Below are 22,645 nucleotides of genomic sequence, written 5' to 3'. Positions count from 1 at the left end.
AAGGGTGAAGGACTGGAGGAGCTCTGTGCAAACCAGAGTGAAGCAAAGTGTTGACCAGACCCTCTGCTTTGTTTGCCTCTTTCCCCAGGTGAGGCACGGCTTTCTCTGTCCTTCTAAGAGGTAGAACAGAAGAGAAAAATAAATCCACATGATTTTCAGCAGTATTTTCAAACCAACTATCTTCCCTCTCCAAAGCCCTGTCTTCTCCCTCTCATGCCCACTAACTCCCACTGACAGCCAAACATAGAATATGGAAAACAGGAAAAACAGCAATACTGCAAAGTTTTATCTTTTGAGCGAGAACACTGCTTTGGGTACATTTTCCCACCATTCCCTCTTGAATTGCCAAACCTTGCAGCAGGTGGTCCTATTCTTTTTTGTTCCATGGGGATGCTGTCTCACCAACTGTTTATTTCTTTTTTTTTTTTTCACCTAATCTTTATTTTTTTTTTATTTATTTTATTTATTTATGTATTATTTTTTTTTAAATTTTTTTAATATTAAATTTTATTTTTATATTCCCCCATACAATTGCAAACGCCCCATTCTGACCCCAATCCTTCCCCTCCCGCCCCCACCCCCCAACAAGTGTCTCTGGTTCATAGTTTTTTGTTGATTTTGATTTTCACTTTCTTATATTCATTTTCCTGGTCCCTTATTTAAGTTTTCTAGATTCCTGCTATGAGTGAGACCATCCGGTATTTTTCTTTTTCGTTTTGACTTATTTCGCTGAGCATGATCCCTTCCAGTGCCATCCATGTTGCTGCAAATTGCATGTGTTTATCTTTTTTGAATGCTGAGTAATATTCCATGGTATATATGTACCACATCTTCTTGATCCAGTCATCTATTTTTGGGCATTTGGGTTGTTTCCAAAGCTTAGCTATTGTAAACAGTGCTGCTATAAACATAGGAGTGCAGGTGCTCTTTGGAATTGATGTTTCTGTGTCCTTTGGGTAAATACCTAGGAGTGGAATTGCTGGATCATATGGAAGCTCTATGTTTAGTAGGTCCAGAAATCTCCACACAGCTCTCCATAGTGGTTGGACCAGTTTGCACTCCCACCAACAGTGCACAAGAGTTCCTTTTTCTCCACATCCTCGCCAACATTTGTTGTTGCTAGTTTTTTTAATATGTGCCATTCTCACTGGTGTGAGATGGTATCTCATGTTAGTTTTGATTTGCATTTCCCTGATTACAAGTGATGTTGAACATTTTTTCATATGCCTGTTGGCCATTTGCATTTCCTCTTCAGAGAAGTTTCTTTTTAGCTCTTCTGCCCATTTTTTGACTGGATTATTTTCTTTGTTGTTGCTGAGTCTCATCAGCTCTTTGCAGATTTTTGTGATCAGTCCTTTATCATTAGTGTTGGGTGCAAAAATGTTCTCCCAACCAACTGTTTATTTCTTTGGCTTTAAGCATTTTATGTGAACTGACTTCTATAGGGTTGGGCAACTGGACAGTCATATTGCCACACCTTAGCACTTAGGTCTAGTTCTTCACTTTAAAAAGTATTGTTGTCCACATTCTTCTGTTGTGGTTATGTGTTCCCCTTCACTATTTTGCCAGTTTGAATAGCATGAGGGAAAGGATGAAGGAAGGGGGGTGCAGAGTAGAAACTTATATCAAATTCCTGAATGGTGGATTGCTTCCCAGCAGCAATATGGGTGCCAGCTGACTGCGTCTGGTGCCTGCTCAATGGGAAGAGGATAAAATGCTTCCCTCTGTGGTCTTCAGAGCTTTGGGTCTGCAGGGCTCTCTTCGGCTTTTGATCTTCTAATTGCTCAGCTCTCTTAGACCCTCTGCTTTTCCTCAGGATATCGCTCTGGACCAACCTCTGGCCTCTAGCCCTTTCCTATCTGAAGACATCGACTTTAAATAAAGTCTGTGCACCAATTCTGGCTTTCCTGGGCCTGGTTCACAGCCATGTTTCTGCCCTCCATACCCTGGAGGCAGAGGTGAGATGGGTCAGGGAGTAAATCCTTTGCTTTGTGTCTCAGTCCCATAGGGTGCTGTATTATCTGGAATCTCACATGTGCTTGTATTTCCTGTATACCTATAACTGGTATTGGCCACCTCCAGGATTGACCCTGCCCTTTGGTCCACAGTGGAAGTGTTTGTATGCGATTCTTTTTGCCATTATAGTAAATAGATACTAGTTAAAATTGTTTCTTTTGTTGTCTTGCCTGAGAGTAACTAGATATGTAACTTCCAGTCTACAGTAGAGAGGACATATGTTGAAGTTCCTTGAAGACATTTCATGTAGATAAAGAGGGTTAGTGGGGATTCATTTAAAAGGAAAGAGAAGGAATAAAAGTAAATAACCTAGCCAAGAACAATGGCTATTCTTTTCTCAGAATTTCTATGTCTAAGTATATTATGAAACAGAGAAAGTTAGACTATAGGAAAATAAAACCTTATTATAAAAACGAGTAGTTCTGAGAATATACCAGTTATTGTTAATAGAAAAGGTGCTGAGGCAATTTAGTTGTAAAGAGGAAAATGATCCCCAGCAAGTGCAGATGTGGATGAGAGTGGGGCTGGGTGATGATTGCATATGTAAATGTGATAAAGCTGGCAGTTAGGTTCCCAGAGATCATCTCAGCACCCAAATTATTTGTGTTGAGAGTTATCAGCATCTGCAGTAGTTATTTTTGGTATCAGTTCCAATTAGTGGACTGAAGTTTGTACAGATAGTCTCCAATTTAAGAAGCATCTGATTAGGACAACTCATTAGACACTCCTGGTTTGGACATATAAATTGCCCTCTTGGAAGCAACTTATTCAGGACATCTAGAAAAATATCCTTCCTGCAAAAGAAAGAGGAGTACAGCCCCTTGAGCCCCTGCAAGAGCCAGTGGGTGAAGGACAAATGTGTTCCTGTGCTCCAGGATGAAAAAGGAGAAGCATTTTCTCATTCACCTTAGTTACAAATATTGGTTAATTGTACATGATGTGCTGTGTTAGTACTATCTTGTGCTCAACTGAATATATTTTATCCTGGGAATCTAATTTCCATTTATAAGAAAAATACATTCCCATCCAAATAGGAGGCTTACAAAGGAATCTTAGGTTGTAACTCATTCTTAAATGGGAACTGCCTTGTAGGAGATGAGGTAAACATCCATTTCTAAGCCTTACCACTGATGAAATGCTGGGCAACAGAAATTTGGGGTTGAGTGTTTACTGAAAAGAGGGCTACTAATTACTAATTACATTGCTGGGTAGTTGAGATACAAAAGATGAAACAAGGCAGCTCTCTTACTCGCTTTTGACTATGCAGGCATTTCTTTTCACAAAACGTTTCCCTTTGCAAAGTAACGACAGTAGATCTGCTGCCCACCTGTCACTAGGCAGGTACCTCTTCTTTTTCCTTTGCTTAATAAGTCTGTCCTTTTAAAATGTAAAAAAAAAATTATGAATTGAATTGGGACTTTTTCATTCAAGGAAAATACATTTCTTTCCGGAAGTCAACCAGAATACACTAGAAGAATATTGCAAAAAAAAAAAAAAAAAAGTTGCAAATGAACAATAACAATGTCATGATTTAAAAATGAAATGTAATAGAGAAGCATAGAAGATGGAGTGTTGAGGTGTATGATTTCAGTGAAAAGTATCTGGAAATTACAATGAGACAGGATTGATATTTTCTAAATATGTAACATTATACAGTTTCTCTATCTCTCTGAGCTTTTCTCATTTGTAAAATGAAATAAATAATGCCCATCTTGTGGCTGATTCCTTAAGGAATGTTAAAGTCCTTTGTAAGCCTCTTATTTGGATGTGAATGTACTTTTCTTATAAATGGAAAGGATGAAAGTTTAGAGGTATTGTGTATTAAGAGTCCAACACATGACTTAGCACCTAAGACACCTGATAAGCTAATCTGCCTTCTTTGACCCCATGTCTCTCCTAGAAGTGTGTTTTTTGGTTTCCAACTCTTAGGGGCTTTTTGCAGAGGTAATTATATCATATCATATCATATCATATCATATCATATCATATCATATCATACACACACACACAAACACACACACAAACACACACACATTACCTATAATATACATTTATAATTTAATTACATCATGATCAGAGCAATTATTTTGTGTATACTCTTTGTTGAAGTTTGTTTTATGGCCCAGGATATAGTTTATGTTGGTAAATGTGTGGGTACTTGAAAAGTGTGCATCCTGCTCTTTTGGGTGGAGTATTTTACAAATGTCAATAGGTCAAGTTGGTTGAGAGTATTCAACTCTCCTATATACTTTATTATTTCTTGTGTACTTTTTAATTAATTATTGAGAAGGTAGGATTTAAATCTCTGACTGTAATTGTGAATTTATCTATTTTTGTTTGTAAGTTGTCAGTTTTTGCTTCATATATTTTGAAATTTTTTCATTAGGTGACAACTATTTAAGATTATTATTGGATTGACCCCCTTTTTTTCCTTCTGGTAAAATTATTTGCTCTAAACCCTACTAAGCCATGGCTATACTACTATGATAATATAGCCATCCCAGCTTTTATTTTATTACTGTTATCTTGCTATATTATTCCTATTCTTTGTATTTTTTTACCTATATATGTTTTTTCATTTGAAGTCATTCTTTGTAGACAGCTATAGTTGGGATGTGCTTTCTTTATCCAATCTAACAACCTCTGTCTTTGATTGTGGTAGTTAGACAATTTACATTTAATGTGATTGTTGATATGTTTAGGTTTTAAATCTATTATTACTTTTTTCTATTTGTTTCATGTATTCTTCGTTACTTTTTCTCTCTTCCTTTTTTGGATTGAGTATTGTTTAACAATTCCATTTTACCTCCTTGTTGGTTTATTTAATATAACTATTTTGTTATTTTATTGGTTACTTTTGGGTCTATGGTGTGTGCCTTTAATTTTTCACAGTTTATCTACAATTAATACTGTGTTTTTCACATACAGTATAATAATCTTACCATATCTCCCTTCCTGGTCTTTGTGCTATTGTTGCCACATGTTTCACTTTACACATGTGCTATAAACTTCACTTTTCATTGCTACTTTTTTTGTTTAAATGTTCAATTATATTTTAAAGAATTCTTTCAGCTTTTGTATTTCACCTTTGAGTTTGAAAAATATTCGTGCTGGATATGGAATTTGAAATTGGCAGTTTTATTTCTTCAGTGCTTTAAAGATGCCCTCCACTGTCTTCTTGCTTGCACTGCTTCTGCTGTCATCCTTATCTTTGCTCCCTTGTATACAACTTGTCTTTTCCCCCTGTGGCCACTGTTAAAATTTCCTTTTCTCTCCCCACCCCATTTGATTTGATTCAATTTGTATGTGCCTTGATGTAGTTTTTCCTCCTTTCTTGTGTTGAATTTCTTGGATATGTGGATTTATGAGCCTTTTGGATCATTATTTCCTTAAATACCTTTTTCACTGCCCTCCTTCTCCTTTAGAGATTTCAGCTCCACTTAAAGTTTTCCCACAGTTCACTGATGTTTCATTTTTAAAATTTATTTCTTTCTCTCAGTATTTAATTTGAATAATTTCTATTCCTATGCCCACAAGTTCAATATTCTTTTCTTCCATGATGTCTAACCTGCTGGTAATACTATACATTATATTTTTCATCTCAAAAAGTACAGCAGTCTTTATTTTAGTTTCCTATTTTTCTTTTTGAACATATGAAACAGTTATAATAACCATTTTAAAATCTCTGTTAATATTACTGTCTATGTCAGTATTGGGTCAGTTTTGATAATTTCTTTTTCCTCATCATAGCTTATATTTTCCTGTTTCTTTTATGATCAGTAATTTTTTTTATTAGATACCAGACATTGTGAATATTAGCTTTTCTAGACATTTCTGTATTCCTATAAATATTCTTGTATTTTGTTTGTATATAGATAAGTTACTTGGAAAAAAGTTTGATACTTTCAGTTCTTTCTTTTAAAATGTATTAGGCAAGACAAGAGCAGTGCTCAATCTAGGGCTAACTACCCTGTGATTACTGGGTGCTGTCACCTCTAATCCTTTCAGGTGATTCTCCCCCCAGAAAGCTGCAGGTAGTTTCTTCACACACTGATGAATCCCTTGTGGATTTGTCCCAGATGGAGTAAGCAAGAAAGGTTGGAAGAGTTTTATTTGTCAACTGTAAAGTACCATTCGAGTGTAAAGTTTTGGGTATTACTTTGGTTTTCCTGCTGTTCTGTATTGTCAAGATCTATAGACAAATCAGAAGCCTCCCTCACACTTGTACTTTCATGTCTCCTTTATCATCCATGGTCTTTTGTTCCATTCCTCTCCATGCCCACTGGCTTCTGTCATGTCAGTCTGAGAAAATAACCAAGAGGGTAGTCCTCTCCTGGTCCCCTGGTCATTGTGTCTCCAGGATACAATGCTTTATTTGAATAAAAAGAGTGACTTCTGGTTTATAGTTGCTTGTTGATTTTGATTTTTACTTTATTATAATTAGGTTTTTTCCTGGTCCCTTATTTAGGTTTTCTAAATGCTTGCTATGAGTGAGACCATCCAGTATTTGTCTTTTTCTTTCTGGCTTATTTCACTAAGCATGATCCCTTCCAGCTCCATCCATGTTGTTGCAAATGGCATGAGTTTATCTTTTTGATTGCTGAGTAATATTCCATTGTGTCAACAGGCATCTATAAACCAGAGACATACTACAGGGGTGGGAGGGAGGAATAGGATCAAAACAAGGGGGCTGGGAATTGTATGGGGACTATAATCAAGATGAATAAATACACTGTGCAAAAATGAAAAATGATGTAAACAATGTATGAAATAATAAATAAAAAAATAAATAGCTTAAAATAAAATTAAAAAAAGAAAAAGAAAAAGAGTCACTTCTGGGCCTCATTCTTCCTCATAGCCAGAGCATAGAGCCAAGGGTGTTAACTCTGAATTATGAAAGAATTCAACTCTTGATACAAGAATTGTTTTTATTCACTGTCTCTTCTACCCCTTGCCTTTAAAAATCCTGCCCCCTGCCCCTTTGCTTAACCCCAGAGAGTCTAAAGCCTACCTGTGTTGTTGAGATGTCTGTATTTTTAGAGACAGGTTGCCCTAGAATGTTCTTCCCTGAGGAGAAAGCAAGAAGTAATGGACCAAGGCTGCAGTAGGGGCAATTGAAAGCAGACTTAAGGATTGAATTGTCTGGGGCATTTTACCCTGGTTAAAACAGTGCTGGAGCAAAAGGGAGGGGAAGATAGGAACTATAGCCACGGAATGACCCAGACCTGTGACTCAGAGGCTCTAGTTACCATAGGGCCTGCTTGAAAGTACCAAGGATGGCAAGATCACTGATACCTGGCACTTACAACCCATTTTTGGAATATCAGTTGGGAAGTGTTAATAAGAGGTCAAGTCCAAGGCAGAGTCTAGGAGACTGAGAAACCAAAGAATGCCTAGGAACTATGCTGAATGAGGTCTGACTCTGGCCCTGCCTGGAACAGAAACTGTTGGTTTTGGTGAGAAGGTAAACAGAAACCTGTTTTGATCCATGTCCCAAATTAGGGCAGTGACAGGCATCAGTGTATTACTTTAGTAATACTTAGTTGATATATTCTACTTCAACTTTAAGACTGTGCTGGGAGCCAGGATAAGCCAAATGGGATTGAATTTTGCACATGAATTTTTGCATGTATAATCTTTTTTTTTAATTAATAAATTTTATTTTTATATTCCCCATACAATTGCAATCCCCCCATTCTGACCCCAATCCCTCCCCTCCCGCCCTCCACCCCCCAAAAAGTGTCTCTGGTTCATAGTTTTTGTTGATTTTGATTTTCACTTTCTTATAATTCCAAAGAACACCTGCACCCCTATGTTTATAGCAGCACTGTTTACAATAGCTAAGCTTTGGAAACAGCCCAAATGCCCAAAAATAGATGACTGGATCAAGAAGATGTGGTACATATATACCATGGAATATTACTCAGCATTCAAAAAAGATAAACACATGCAATTTGCAGCAACATGGATGATGCTGGAAGGGATCATGCTCAGTGAAATAAGCCAAAAAGAAAAAGAAAAATACCGGATGGTCTCACTCATAGCAGGGATCTAGAAAACTTAAATAAGGGACCAGGAAAATGTATAATCTTTTTTTTTTAAAGATTTTTATTTATTTATTTATTCAAGCACTGGATACAGTCAGAAGCGCGGGAGGGTGAGAGAATTCACCAGAGCCAGAGCAGGGAGCAGAACAGGCAGAAGAACCAAAGTACACTGCTGAGGGAAGCAGCAGGTGACAGGAGAGGTCTGTGGGCCATGTGGGACCCTCCTTTGGTGGCCGGGGAGCAGCCGGGGATCGAACCGGCGCTGCGGAGGCTGCAGGCAGCTTCGCAAGCCAGCGCTCAACTGCTGCGCCACCGGGGAGGCCCACATGTATAATCTTGTACCAAGTAATTTCTGAGGGCCAAAGATTGAATATTAGGATTGGTGGGGTTTGATGTATTATTTAATTTACTAATTAATTTACTAAATATTTATAGAGCCCTTACTGGGTGCCAGGCACTGAGAGAAGGAGGTGAAAGCCATTTCTGGACCTAAGCACATTAGAAAGACAAACACTTGCAATTGGAATATGGCGGGCACCATGAAGGGGGTTGGCACAGATCACTCTGTGAGCCCAGAGGTGCTCACCTAAACTAACCTTGAAAGAGAAGCAGATATGAGAGTGAACTTTCTGGAGGAAAGTCTTAAAGGGTGAGTAAGAGTTGGTTAAATAGAAAAGTGCTCAATCTGGGGGTATGAGGGTATCCCAGACAGAAGCACAGAAGCAAGATGCAGTGAAAATGAGTTTCTGGAAATGTAAGCACATTTATTTTGCAGGCTATTCGTAGGGGAGTGGTATGAGTTGAAGCTGAAAAGCATGTATCAAGTGAAAAAGGTCTTGCATGCCATGCTAGAATATTTTACCCCAAAGTCACTGAACAGTTAAAATAGAAGGGAGGTATGACTGACTTGGAGTTGTATGCACTCTTTTTGGTAGTAAAGAGGAGAAAAGTTGGGCCACAGATAGAACAGGGTGTATAGCTTTTATTGCTCACCTGGTTGTGCTTTCACTTGTCTTCATGATCCCTTCTCTTTAGAAAATCTAGCTCTTCCCTGTCTTATCCAATGTGACTTCCTGCCACCTCCAGTTTTAGTCAGGTGACTCAGCTTATCCAAACATGCATGCTCATCCCCCTCTCTCTCTCTTTTTTTGAGAAGATTTATCTGTTTATACATACAAGAAATGGGGTACAGGCCAGAGATGCAGGGGGTAAGAGGATTCACCTGAGACAGAGTGGGGAACAGAACAGGCAGACTAACTGAAATACACTGCTGAGGGGAACAGCGGGCGAGTCAGGAGAGGTCTGCTGCACCATATGGGTCACCTCCCTGGTCAGCCGGGGAATCAAACTCATGCTGCAGTGGCTGCGCACAGCTTCATAGGTTGCGTCTTAACTCCTTCCACCACCAGGGAGGCCCCTCATTCCCCTCTCTTTGTCATGTCCACTCAACAAACACTTAGTAAGCACCTGTTGTGTACCAGCCATAGTGACTGGCATGGGAACAAAAAATGAGTGACACATGGAACCTACCTTTCAGGAGCACATCGTTACTGAGAGCATGACAAAAATCATAGTGTAGAATAAACATCCAGTACCATGGGCACAAGGAGAAGAGACACTGTCTATGAGAAGCCCTCCTTCTCTGTTAAGCCCTGCCCATCCTGAGGCTTCTGCTTTCACCCTGTGTAGAAGCAGGGCAGTGTCTCTATAAACTATACGGTAGTCCCATCTTGCTTCCATATAAAACTGTTCAGTGATTTCCCACAGCCTGTGGAGTAAAGCCCCTAAGTTTGGCATGCAAGACTCATTATCTGAGAGTATAATGTAATGGTTTGAAATTTGGACTCTTCAGTCAACCAAAGTTTTAGTCCCTCAGTTTCTTCATTTATAAAATGGGGCCCATATATCAACTCTATAATTATTATGAAGATTAAATGAGTCGATAGGATGGTCCATTGCATATGAAAAATATTCAGCTCTTATTGGCAATTATTGTTGTGAGATTTTATTCATTTTCTTTTTGGTCAAGAAAATGTGTCAAGAAACTTAAATCCCTAATTATCTTTTATTGTGTAGCTTGACCCATTTTAACGCATTGTCACATTAGTTCTCTCTAGAATTATTTTGTTCTGCTGTGGGGCAGCATACACTGTATCTGTATCTGTACTGCTACGATACTTACTGTATTGGGTATGGTAGCCAGCTATCCCAGTTTGCCTGGACTTACAAGCTTTCCACAATGTACAACTTTTCATGCTAAAATCGGGAAAGTCCTGTGCAAGTTGAACACGCTTATGCACTCACATTTCAGATTTGCTTTCTATTTAACTCTTATTGGTCTGGAACTTAACTTTCAAGAAAGCTGGCTTTGACTTTTTCACAACTTTTTATTTATTGTCTAGAAATTACAAGGTCGTAGCCCATATCTTTCTTTGAGGTTTCCTAAGATTGCCTCAATTTTTATTTTATTTTATTCTATTTTCATATTCCCCATACAATTGCAACCCCCTTATTTTGACCCCAAGCCCTCCTTTCCCCGCCCCCCACACCCCGCATAGACTATCTCTGGTTCATAGTTGTTTGTTGATTTTGATATTTTCTTTCTTATAGTTATTCTTTTTCCTGGTCCCTTATTTAAGTTTTCTAGATTCCTGCTAGGAGTGAGACCATCCGGTATTTTTCTTTTTCTTACTGGCTTATTTCACTGAGCATGATCCCTTCCAGCTCCATCCATGTTGCTGCAAATTGCATGTGTTTATCTTTTTTGAATGCTGAGTAATATTCCATGGTATATATGTACCACATCTTCTTGATCCAGTCATCTATTTTTGGGCATTTGGGTTGTTTCCAAAGCTTAGCTATTGTAAACAGTGCTGCTATAAACATAGGGGTGCAGGTGCTCTTTGGAATTGATGTTTCTGTGTCCTTTGGGTAAATACCTAGGAGTGGAATTGCTGGATCATATGGAAGCTCTATGTTTAATATTTAATAGGTCAAGAAATCTCCACACAGCTCTCCATGGTGGCTGGACCAGTTTGCACTCCCACCAGCAGTGCAGGAGAGTTCCTTTTTCTCCACAACCTTGCCAACATTTGTTGTTGCTAGTTTTTTTAATATGTGCCATTCTCACTGGTGTGAGATGGTATCTCATTGTAGTTTTGATTTGCATTTCCCTGATTACAGGTGATGTTGAACATTTTTTCATATGCCTGTTGGCCATTAGCATTTCCTCTTCAGAGAAGTTTCTTCTTAGCTCTTCTGAGCATTTTTTGACTGGATTATTTTCTTTGTTTTTGTTGAGTCTCTTCAGCTCTTTGTAGATTTTTGTGATCAGTCCTTTATCATTAGTGTTGTGTGCAAAAATGTTCTCCCAGTTGGTGGGGTTTCTCTTTGTTTTTATTATTGTCTCTTTTGCTGTGCAGAAGCTCTTTAATTTGATGTAGTCCCAGCTGTTGATCTTTGCCTTCACTATCACTGCTTTGGGTGATGTGTCTGTAAAGATGTCCTTGATGTGCATATCATGTAGTGTTTCGCCTATATTTCCTTCTATGTATTTTATGGTTTCAGGTCTTATGTCTAGTTCTTTAATCCATTTTTGAGTTGGTTTTTGTGCATGGTGTGAGGTAGTAGTCAAGCTTCATTCTTTTGCATGTAGCGACCCAGTTTTCCCAGCACCATTTATTGAACAAACTTTCTTTGCTCCAATGCATATTCTTTGCTCCTTTGTCAAATATTAGTTGACCATTAATCTGTGGGTTTATTTCTGGATTTTCTATTTCATTCCATTGGTCTGTGTGTCTGTTCTTGTGCCAATACCATGCAGTTTTGATGATTATGGCTTTGTAGTATAGTTTGAAGTCTGGGTGTGTGATGCCTCCATTCCCTTCTTTTTTTTTTCAGGAGAGCTTTGAGATTGCCTCAATTTTAAGGTGCAGAATTTAGGGAATTGCTGAAAAAAGTTCTCCCATCTGCTCTAGGTATATTTACTAGAAACTGTGCACATGAGTCTTCTTTAACCTGGTCAACAGCCCCAGAGGTCTGCTCCTGAGCCTGTCATTTCTCACCACTCCCGGTATTTCCATCATGACTGTATTTCCTTCATTTGCTTTCCAGAATCAGCATACCTTATTTAAGTCAATGGCAAAGCCTTCTTTTTCACACAGGATCATGTTGTCCCATGAATTCCCCAGGGTAAGGGAGGTAGGAGAAGGACACAAAAGATTTTTTCCTCTTCTTCAGCCCCCCTGCCACACCACCCCAGTTTACCAGCATTGGGTCGGTATTTGCCTTCCTTCTGACATTCCATAAGGATCCTATGGAGCCTCCATTAGTAGTCCTTAAAGCCATGAAAAATTTGCTGAAGACCTGCCCATCTTTGCAATCAAGAGCCCTCAGAACTTCCACCCTAGTGTGTTTATTTCCCTGGACTGCCAAAACAAAGTACCACAGCGTGGGTGGCCCAAACAACAGGCAGTTATTGTCTCACAGTTCTGCAGGTTAGAAGTCAGGACAAGGTGTCAGCAGGGTGAGTTCTTTCTGAAGGGCTTAAGGGAGAATCTGCTCCCTGATCCTCTCTTCACTTCCTATGGCTTGAAAGCACTTGGCTTGTAGATACAGCTTCTGATCTCTGCCTTTATCTTCACATGGTGTTCTTCCTGGCATGCTCCCATTTTTCACATTGTGTTCTTTTTGTGAGGATACCATTCATATGCGATTAGGAGTCCACCCTATTCCAGTATAACTTGAGCTTAGCTAATTATTTGATCTTAACTAATTACATCTGTAATGTCTTGGCTTCCAAATAAGGTCACATTATGAGATACTGGGTGTTAGGACTTTAATAAGAGAATTTAGGAGGGACGAAATCCATTCCTTAACAACCAGGTCTTCAGGTAAGTAAAAAAGAAAGAAAAAAGAAACTGCACAGGGACCAGACGTCATTTCTCCCTGGGCAGAGTAAAGTGCCATGCAGTCATTGCTCATAAATTCATTCCATTTCTCCACTCACCTCTCTGCACTGATGTGCCTATCAATAAACATTCTCAACAGTAACCACTTGCTTACCACTCTATAGGTGCAACTCTAAGGATATTAAAGAAATATGATATAGACCTGGGTCACCAGCTCTAAATCAGGACTATAGGAGATTTCTTTAAAGGAAAGCCTGTTGGGGCCTCCCCAGTGGCGCAGCAGTTGAACGCTGGGTTGCGAAGCTGCCCGCAGCCTGCGCAGCGCCGGTTCGATCCCCAACTGCTCCCCGGCCACCGGAGGAGGGTCCCACATGGTGCGCAGACCTCTCCTGCCACCCGCTGCTCCCCTCAGCAGTGTACTTCGGTCCTTCTGCCTGATCTGCTCCCTGCTCTGGCTCTGGTGAATTCTTTCACCCTTCCACGTTTCTGACTATACCCAGTGCTTGTATAAATAAATAAATAAATCTTTAAAAAAAAAAAAAAAAGGAAAACCTGTTGAAGAAAAGTTATGTCCATGGCATAAATGCAATAAATATTAAAAGGCAACAATTCCCATCCTGATGAATAATAATTACAAATTGGTTGCTTTTTAAAATGCTCTGGGGAATACCATGGTGTGTACATTGTGAGTGCGAATGAGTGTATGTGCATACAGTAGCTTATGATAAACAAAATCACCAGACTCCTCCCCAGCTTTCCTACAAACATTGAGCCATCACTGGGTGCACAGGGAATAGCCTGCATCTTCTCATTCTGGCTGTGACCACTTTCTTCTGTCTGCTTCCTAGAGTTGCTGACCCCCTCCCCTCCAAAGAGACAGCTCTGTTCCAAAAGATAAACACCAGTAGTTACAGGAAACTTGGTGAAAAGTCAAACAAGTCTCCCAGTATGTTTCCCTGGTCTCCTCACATAGATACTCAATCTTTGTGGATGAGGTATTTGACTCTGACAGATACAGCCTGAGATGTGAGAGCCATGATGCCTCTTTGTAAGGGTTGGGGGTTGGGGCTCAGATAGGGAATGGAGGTTCTCACATTCTCCTTGCTACTTTCAAGGCACTCTGTGCCTCTGAGAAATCTCAGGGATGGAGGCACACCTAGGCAGTGCCCGCTTGTGCAGAGCAGCCAGGCAGGCTGCTAGCTTGCTGAGAGGCGGCAGAAGAGCTCAGCACACAGCTCCTCTCTGCCAGATCAGGGAGCTGTCTGCTCTACACCCACACCCTCAGCTCCAGCTCCGGGTAGCCCGTGTGGGCAGGGGGAAGGCGCGAAGCTCAGTACGTGACTGCGATTGACTTTCCTTCATTGTTTTTGTCGGCAGAATACGTACACCAATGCGGACAAGCTCCTAGAAGCAGCAGAGCAGCTGGCTCAGACTGGGGAATGTGACCCTGAGGAGATCTACAAGGCAGCTCGACACCTGGAGGTCCGCATCCAAGACTTTGTGCGTAGGGTGGAGCAGCGGAAACTTCTCCTGGACATGTCTGTCTCCTTCCACACACACACCAAAGAGGTAAGAGCAGCTAGTGGAGCTAGAACTTTGATTGGGCAGATTTCTACTGACAAGTTGAGTTAGTTTCCTATTAAAAGCTGGATACCGGATACTTAGGGGGTGACTAGCCACTTAATATTGATGATATTAACAGTTTGTTCCTTATAATCTCTGTTTAGGTCTCCATAAATGAGACAAAATTTTCTCCTCTCGTGAGGAGGGGGCTGTAGAGGCAGGTGCTTTGGGGAGTCTGCTAGGGCATTCTCTCTACTCCTGGAGAAATTTGGAAATCCCTGGTATAGAAATAGTCATTGCAAGAGGAAATGCAAGAGAACAGAGGCTCCCTTCCCACCGTACACCCACTTTCTTCTTGGTTGCTGTATTTTTGTCAGAAATCAAGAGTCTTGTAGGACATTATCTTTTCTATTAGTGAGGAATATACAGAGTTTGCAAATGTGGTCTATGTTTTTCTTTTATTTCACTTAGACAATTAAATTTTCTTAATGAGATCTGCCAAAGTGAGTCAGCCCTTACCTGGCCTGGTTGTAGAGTCAATGCCAGTGAAGGAAGCGGGACCGAGGTGCCCACCAGCAGAAAGAAGCCAGCTGGCCTTAAATCTGAACCTGAATCATTCATGAAGTAGAGATGGGAGGATTATGTTACATTGTTGGCAGGGCAGAGGGGCTGTGGTAAGGAGAGTTAGAAACCTGTGATTGCTTTTTATTTCTGATTAATGTGGGGCACTCTGAAATCGCATCAGTGGACAGTAAGGAGGCACATTTAACATCTTCTATAATAACACCCTTGGCAGATGAACTCATTAGGTGGATTCGTGTTTGTGTTCCCCCAGGAATTCATTTTAATGGAGTATTAATTAAAGTTTGATTGCTGCTCAGGAAAAAAAAATCCTTACTTAATTAAGTTGATTTTTGATACTTGAAATGCATTAAGAAGCCTGACTGTTACTACTTTACAGGCTTTTCTGACACTTCGTGGGAATGAATGCAAATCATTGCAGTGCCTATCAGAGTAAAACATGAAGAGATAATGTTTTCTAAACTGAGATTCCCTGGGCAGATGAAGGGCTGGCAAGCTCCCTGAAGCTGGCTCTGCTTCATCTCCATGGGACCACAGCTTCTCTCTGATGATTGTCTGTAAAGCAAGAGGATTAGCTTTAATCCAGGTTTTCCTGCTTGGTTGTCTGCTTGTTTGTGGCTTATTCAATCCTTAATAATGATCTCAGAAAGCAAAGGCATGTGTATTCTCTTTTAATTGTGAGCCTGCAAGTAACGGAATGGAGCATGAATGAACAGGAGTCATGTTTCCTGTGAAGATGATGGAGGTTATGGACAAGCCAGCTCCTATGGAAGTACCACTCCTGAAAGGGTGAAATGGCTTCCTGGAACCCTTTCTAGTTATGAGTGATTCAGGTTCAGATTTAAGCCTGGCTGGCTTTTTCCTGCTAGTGGGCACTTCAGTCCCGCTTCCTTCACTGGCATTGACTCCATAATCAGGCAGGGTAAGGGCCAACTCACTTTGGCAGATCTTTCCTTCTGTAAAAAGGCTAGAAGACTAATTCTAGTCCAGCTTCTGCTGCTACAGAACCAACTGAGTTTGCAAATTAATATGTCTCTATCTTGGGTTGCCTCACCTATAAAATTATGCAGTTAAGCTTGTCTTTATCTGACTCTTAGTTTATTTGCCTTATATTCCACATAATGGTGACACCATCCCTATCTCTTTCTCCTCTGACTTATTTAGCTTAGCATTCTCCCTTCCAGCTCCATCCATGTTGCCACAAATGGCATGAATTTTTCTTTCTTGATTGCTGAGTAATATTCCATTGCGTACATATGCCACATCTTCTTGATCCAGTCATCTGTTTTGAGGCAGTTAGGTTGTTTCTATAACTAAACGACAAGTAGGGGAGGGATAAGAACAAAGAGGAAAGAAAGCACAGTAGACTATGGATGCCTTATGGTGGCAATACCTGATTAGGGTATCCAAATATTGCCTCAATTAAAAATTAATTAAAAGTAATAATAAATAGGGCCTCCCCGGTGGCACAGCGGTTGAGCGCTGGGTTGCGAAGCTGCCCGCGGCCTCTGCGGCACCGGTTCAATCCCCGGCTGCTCCCCGGCCACCGGAGGAGGGTCCCACATGGTGCGCAGACCTCTCCTGCCGCCCGCTGCTCCCCTCAGCAGTGTACTTCGGTCCTTCTGCCTGCTCTGCTCCCCACTCTGGCTCTGGTGAATTCTCTCACCCTCTCTCGCTTCTGACTGTACCCAGTGCATGTATAAACAAAACAACAAACAAACAAACAAATAAATAAAAAATGCCTCTCTAAAAGAAAGAAAAAAAAAAAAGTAATAATAAATAAAAAATAGTAAATAAAATTATTCAGTTGGACTGGATGGCCCTGAGCCCTTTTATGGTTCTAATGTGAGCCCAATATTCCTTTCTTTTTCCTTCTCCCCTTCTTTATTTGATATTAAAATTGATAATAATTAATAGTAATAGTAATTAGCCTTGCAGTAGTACAGATGATTCATCTAGTCTGAGATTTGTTTTATTGTAAACATTCAGTATATATTAGTACAGTTTTTTTAATTGAATACTTATTTAATTGAGTACTATTTGCCAGATACATATTATCTCATGTAATACTCATTATAATCTTATAAATTTTATTAACCATATTTTCAAATGGGGAAACTGAGGCTTAGAAAAGAACTTGTCTGAGGTTATAGAACTTCTCAGTAGTTCAGCAGATTACATAACTGTCTTCCTGAACACTGCGTTTGAGCTTTTAACTGCTACCCCACACTCTATCCTTTTTTTTTCTTGTTTCTCTCCTCTCGTCTGTTCTTCTTCCTTCTTCTTACTCTTTGTTTTCCTCTTTACATTTTCAAATCCCAAAATAGGGACTTGATGGTAGGGCAGATATTAGGTGAAAAATGGAAAGTGTCATCAACGTTCGGTGTGAGCTGAAGTTATTAGCATTGTTTTTCCAGATAGTTCTCAAAACTTGCTAAGAGTTGAGACTTGTTTTCCCACTGAGACTCAGATTATAAAATCACATGAATAATGAAATAATACTAAAGATGCAGGGTGTGGGTGAAGAAAGAGAGGGGAAATGAAAATGTAGTTAGCACCTTCTATATGTTAGGCTAATCAATAGCCATGGTAAATATCATTTTATTCCAATTATACAGATCAGAGAAAATAATAATTTACCCAGGATCTTACAGCTAAGATGTAGTAAGTCGAGGAATTGATCACAATTCCTTCTAACTCCAAAGCCCATGTTTTTTCTCCTTTGCCACACATACTTTCATAAAAAGACCAGAAAGTGGAGACTTGGAAGAGTTTTCTCCATCCGGGAATTTATTCAAGTAGGAGGCTGTGGAAATTAGGTAGTCTCTTTCCTCAGGATCCCAAAATATGAGAGAAATTAGGAGCAGTCCTGCCTGAATGCAAAGAAGTGGGTGATTGTAAAGAACTTTCTACTCAAGAGGTCTACAACTTTCAGATCTATTTATTTTCCAGACTGGAAAGAAAATTATCATTTTGAGTGACTCTAATAGAGGAGGTATTTTAGGGGCTATCCAGTAGGACTTCCATCTGCATGTTTATTCTCCGTTACCTTCCTACTTCCAAAACTAGTCTGCCTGAGGCCCCCTTATGCAGAGGAGAAAGTAAGACATGTGTACATATGTACACACCTAAGTACATTGCACACACGTACGTTCATGTGCATATGAGTATGCACAACCACACATATATGTATATTGCACACACACATGTTAAGTACAGTAAGCTCTTGGATGCTAGAAGGATCTGACTTCCAGATCTAGATCTCAAATAATTGGGCATGCTGTGTGTCTTTGGAAAAATTATTTAATCTCTGTTACTTTGTGATAATTGTTACAATGATTATTACAAAATTGAGTAGTAGTACAAGGTTAACTTTTCTTTTTCTGGTATAAAGCTCCCTCCCAAAAACATCCTTAGAGCATGTCTAAAGTAGTCTTATTAAGAAATGTGAAGATTCAACTAAGGCATCATTTTTCCTTGAAATTCTTCCCTGAGGCTCCCAACTTCCCACCTAGACATGACTAAAGCACTATTTATGTACCTCCAGCAGGGACCACACTGAGCTGGTGGTTTCTTCCTCATTAAACTGGAAGCACTCACATGTAGAGAGCATATGTGGGGTAGATGTGTAAATAATAGATACTATTGTCTCTCTTTACAACTGTGTCTCATATATAGAGATGCTGAATAAATACTGAATAGGTTTACTTGACAATAGGAAGCTAATAGTTTCTCCTACAAAAAAAGAGGGGATGACGTGTGGGCCAAGGGAGAGAGTGAAAAGCCTGTTCAATCATATCTTCTACTCCAATTCTTTTCCTTAAACTATCAGGCCATGTATATAAATAGGGAAACAAGATGAAGAATCTGAATTGCCTATGGTAGCTCTCCCCTAGGACCTGCATACAGGCAGAAATGGATTATCAGGTAGGCAGAAAAGTGAGCATCCCCATATAAGCTCATGAAGGGCTGTGGTTTGATCTTTCTGTATTCCATTTAATACCTCTCAAGACTTTGCCACTTGTGGGTCCTCTTTGATCTGGGTCTATTAACTCTTGACTGTTTCCCCTTGACTCTACAGGAAAACTCACTTTTAACTCGAGGCAGGATTAGTCTCCAAGTCTGCTAGGGAATTTAAGTTGCTGCAGTTATTTTTCTTTCTTAAATAGAGTGGAGAAATGAAAAGATGATATCTGCTCACTTTTGCTTAAGTGGCTTTGGGTAGTACAGGAGTTACTGGTAAATACTGTCATATATCTTTCTTGAAATGTGATCTCTAACTCCTACCTTCTTTTTTCCTTTGCTTCCTTCCTACAACCATATACTGAGTTTTTCCATTATTGCCAATGTATAACAAACTCTTATTGTAGGGTAGAATTTTGAAAGAATTAAAGCCCCCTTTACAGGAGATTTCTGAGCAGGAATTAAACATTCATCTTCATAATGATTTAACCTAAGCTTCTTATGACTCCCCAGGCTGAAGTTCATAATTTTACTTTAGTGCACTTCATACATCAAAATATTTGTTCTTATTGGGACCAGAGAGGAAACTGAAGATATAGAAAAAGATATCTCCTAGCTCATTTCTCCTGCTTTATCCCATGTGCCTACTTTGTGAATTCTTGGAAACCCTGGGAGTCTGGAGGATTAAAACCACCATTTCATGGTGATTTTATTCATAATCTTGAATAACCAGAGGCCATTTAATTATCCCACGTCAGGTGATTCATTAAACAAATCATGATACATCTATATAATGAAATAATAGCATACAGTCATACAAATCACATTGTCAAAGATTATTAATGACATGATTAAGAGCTTGTGGTATAAGACACTAAAACTGTATACCCACGTGACTACATTTTAATCACACATAGAAAGACTAGTAAGAAATATACAAAGTAGTTAAGAATGTTACAGGTGATTTGATTTTCCTTTGCATAATTTTTTTGTCTCATAAGTTCTCTTCAGTGATATTTTCAGTTGGAACTCAGGAAGAATTCCTATAAATGTTATTTTATAAAAACAAAACCATTCATCCCCACTAGAGAGAGGAGCTACTTGATAAAGAGAGGGGACAAACATGTGCCCAGGATCTTTTTAAACATCCAGAGTCTCTGCTATTAGTACAAATTTTGCTGAAATTTCAAATATCTTCTTTTTGCCTGGGGATAAAAGGGCAGCTGGCTATTTGCTTGTCTGGAAAATTAAGGAGGCTGTAGGGAGAAGTATTAACAAATCCTTGTTTTTTTGGTCCAGGAAAAAGGCATTTGTAGCAAGTGTCATCTACTCAGCAGAGATTGTCCAGACAGAATTCTTTTTCCTTGGTGTGTTTCCATGGAAATGCTGAAATTTGCTGGGCTTTCAAAATATCCGTTTTTAGATATTTTTCCAGTAAAAAAGAGTCGAATTTACCAAAGAATGTGGCCAAGATAATCAGCCACAGCTGTTTATTAGACAGCTTAATTAAATGCCCACTTCAATTTGTTTTTAACTTGCAAAATCCTTTTCCCCACTATTTCCTGCTCAAATAGATGAACATACTACAAGCACCATAGATGTTCCCTGTACACATGTTCCTCTACACTTGCTGTAGAACCAAAACTAAATCAGCCTTCAAAAGGAATATTGACTTCAAAAGAAAAACAGTTCAGCCTTTACTTCAACCACCAAACAGTCATGATGTGTATTTGAGAAATTAAAACTGGTAGTCACTGCTAAAGAAAAATGATCACTTCAAAATGAGGGAGGAGGCAGTTCATCCAGTGGAATTGGTACTCCTTTCAACATCTCTAGGGGTCAATGAGTTGTATCAACACAGTAACTGCCAGAGCTATGCAAATTAGCCCATTAGCTGAGAAGATGATGGAGTAAAATTAGCTTTTTTCTTAGCCACTCATCCATTAGCCTTATTATCTCTGCAAACTGTCCATTTCCCCCCTGGTCCTTCTTTCCTACTTTCTTCAGCAGCACTTTTCTTGGGTTTCCCCACTATCTCACCAGGACAGCTTTGTGGACTGGGCCCTCCAGCAATCAGTGATTTCACTATTATTTGTAGAGCATTGAAAGTCTCCCTTAACTCTTCTCCTGATAAGGGCCTAGAAATTCCCAAAATAGGCCCATTCTTTTGGGAATAGGCTTTTTTGGCCGTAACAACATGTGTTCCCTGAGAGAAAGAGCATATGAAGCCATCCACATGCATGTTTATAGTCATGCGTTACTTTAGCAGTAGGGATATATTCTGAGAAATGCATCATTAGTGATTTTGTCAGTATGGGAATGTCATAGCGTGAGTTTATACAGTTCTAGATGGTAAGCATATGGAATAGCCTATTGGGAGTCCCATCATCTGTGTGGTCCATTGTTAGCTGAAACATCATTAAGTGATGCACAACTGCATCAACTCCATGAACCAAATAAAAACAGTATGGGTCACAGGATAGGTGCATTTTGATCAAAAGAGAGGGCCTGCAATTGCTGAAACATGAGATCCTTTCTGAGCAAGGGATGAGTTGATGGAGAAGTTGCAAGGCTAATCACATGTTAGAACCCAGGTTAGCAGAGAAGGAAGATTACCCTTGGGGAGACAAACCAAGTTGGATCACTATAGAAAAAATTACATGGTAGCTATTACAAAGGTGCCATAAGAGTGAGTGCTGGTCTTACCCTAACCAGTCTTCTGTCTCAATGCCTGTCCTCCACTGAGATATTGAGTTCATTTTCCTTCTCCTAAATGACCTGCTCCATGCCCAAAATTTTTATCTCTCTCTGTTCCTATCTGTTTTGCTTTCCTTCTTCATTTTAAAAAATATCTAGACTGTCCGTTCTTTAGGCTTTTCCTATTCATTTCAGGACAAAGCTTCCAAGACTGAAGAGAGACCCATATCAATTTTACATGTTGAGAAACCAAATCTAGTATTGACTTTTTACCAGTTTCAAAATGAAGGAGTACTTTAAACTTTCCCTTTGACTCCTAGAGGATGTGGAGATTGCTTGCATCAAAAATATCGTTTAAATATAATAATAGTTAACAATTGCATATATAGTATTTACTATTTGCCAAGCACTATATATATGTATATATCTCACTTCAAATCAGTGCTTGGTATATAATTTCCAGTGCTTTTTCTGTTCGAAACACTATATTTAGCTCTATTAAAGTTGTCTGACCAGTAATAATCATCCTGATTGCCTTTCTCCATCTTCTTGACTCTTGTGGGGAAATGCCTCATATTTATGTGAGATAAGTTTTATCTTTAGCATTAAAATTCCTAACCAACCCAGCAAACCTGAAAAGAACAAAATAATTTAGCATAACACATATTTTTAAAATTAATCTTCACTTGGTTCCTTTTTTTTTTTTTTTTTGTGGGACCCTCGCCGGTGACCAGGGAACAAATGGCACTGCAGAGGCTGCAGGCAGCCTTGCAACCCAGCACTCAACCACTGCGCCACCAGAGGAGGCCCTTCACTTGGTTCTTTTTATACATGACATTCTTTTTTTTATATTTGCAAAATCATTTC

The 22,645-nt window shown here is 39.4% G+C and overlaps 1 protein-coding gene across 1 annotated transcript in view; it reads left to right on the top strand.

The window, feature by feature from the left end:
* Positions 1-22,645, top strand: part of LOC119257450 (kalirin) — a 476,694-nt gene that overhangs the window by 325,097 nt on the left and 128,952 nt on the right. The window contains exon 12 of the mRNA XM_054701110.1: positions 14,351-14,542. Within this exon, the coding sequence (XP_054557085.1) occupies positions 14,351-14,542 (192 nt within the window). The remainder of the gene's footprint in view (positions 1-14,350; positions 14,543-22,645) is intronic.

The sequence above is a fragment of the Talpa occidentalis genome, unplaced genomic scaffold (assembly GCF_014898055.3).
Source record: "Talpa occidentalis isolate TD23 unplaced genomic scaffold, MPIMG_talOcc4v2.1 talOcc4.4, whole genome shotgun sequence".
Lineage (NCBI taxonomy): Eukaryota > Metazoa > Chordata > Mammalia > Eulipotyphla > Talpidae > Talpa > Talpa occidentalis.
Note: the sequence above shows the minus strand (reverse complement) of the source record. Positions and strands in the feature narration are given on the sequence as shown.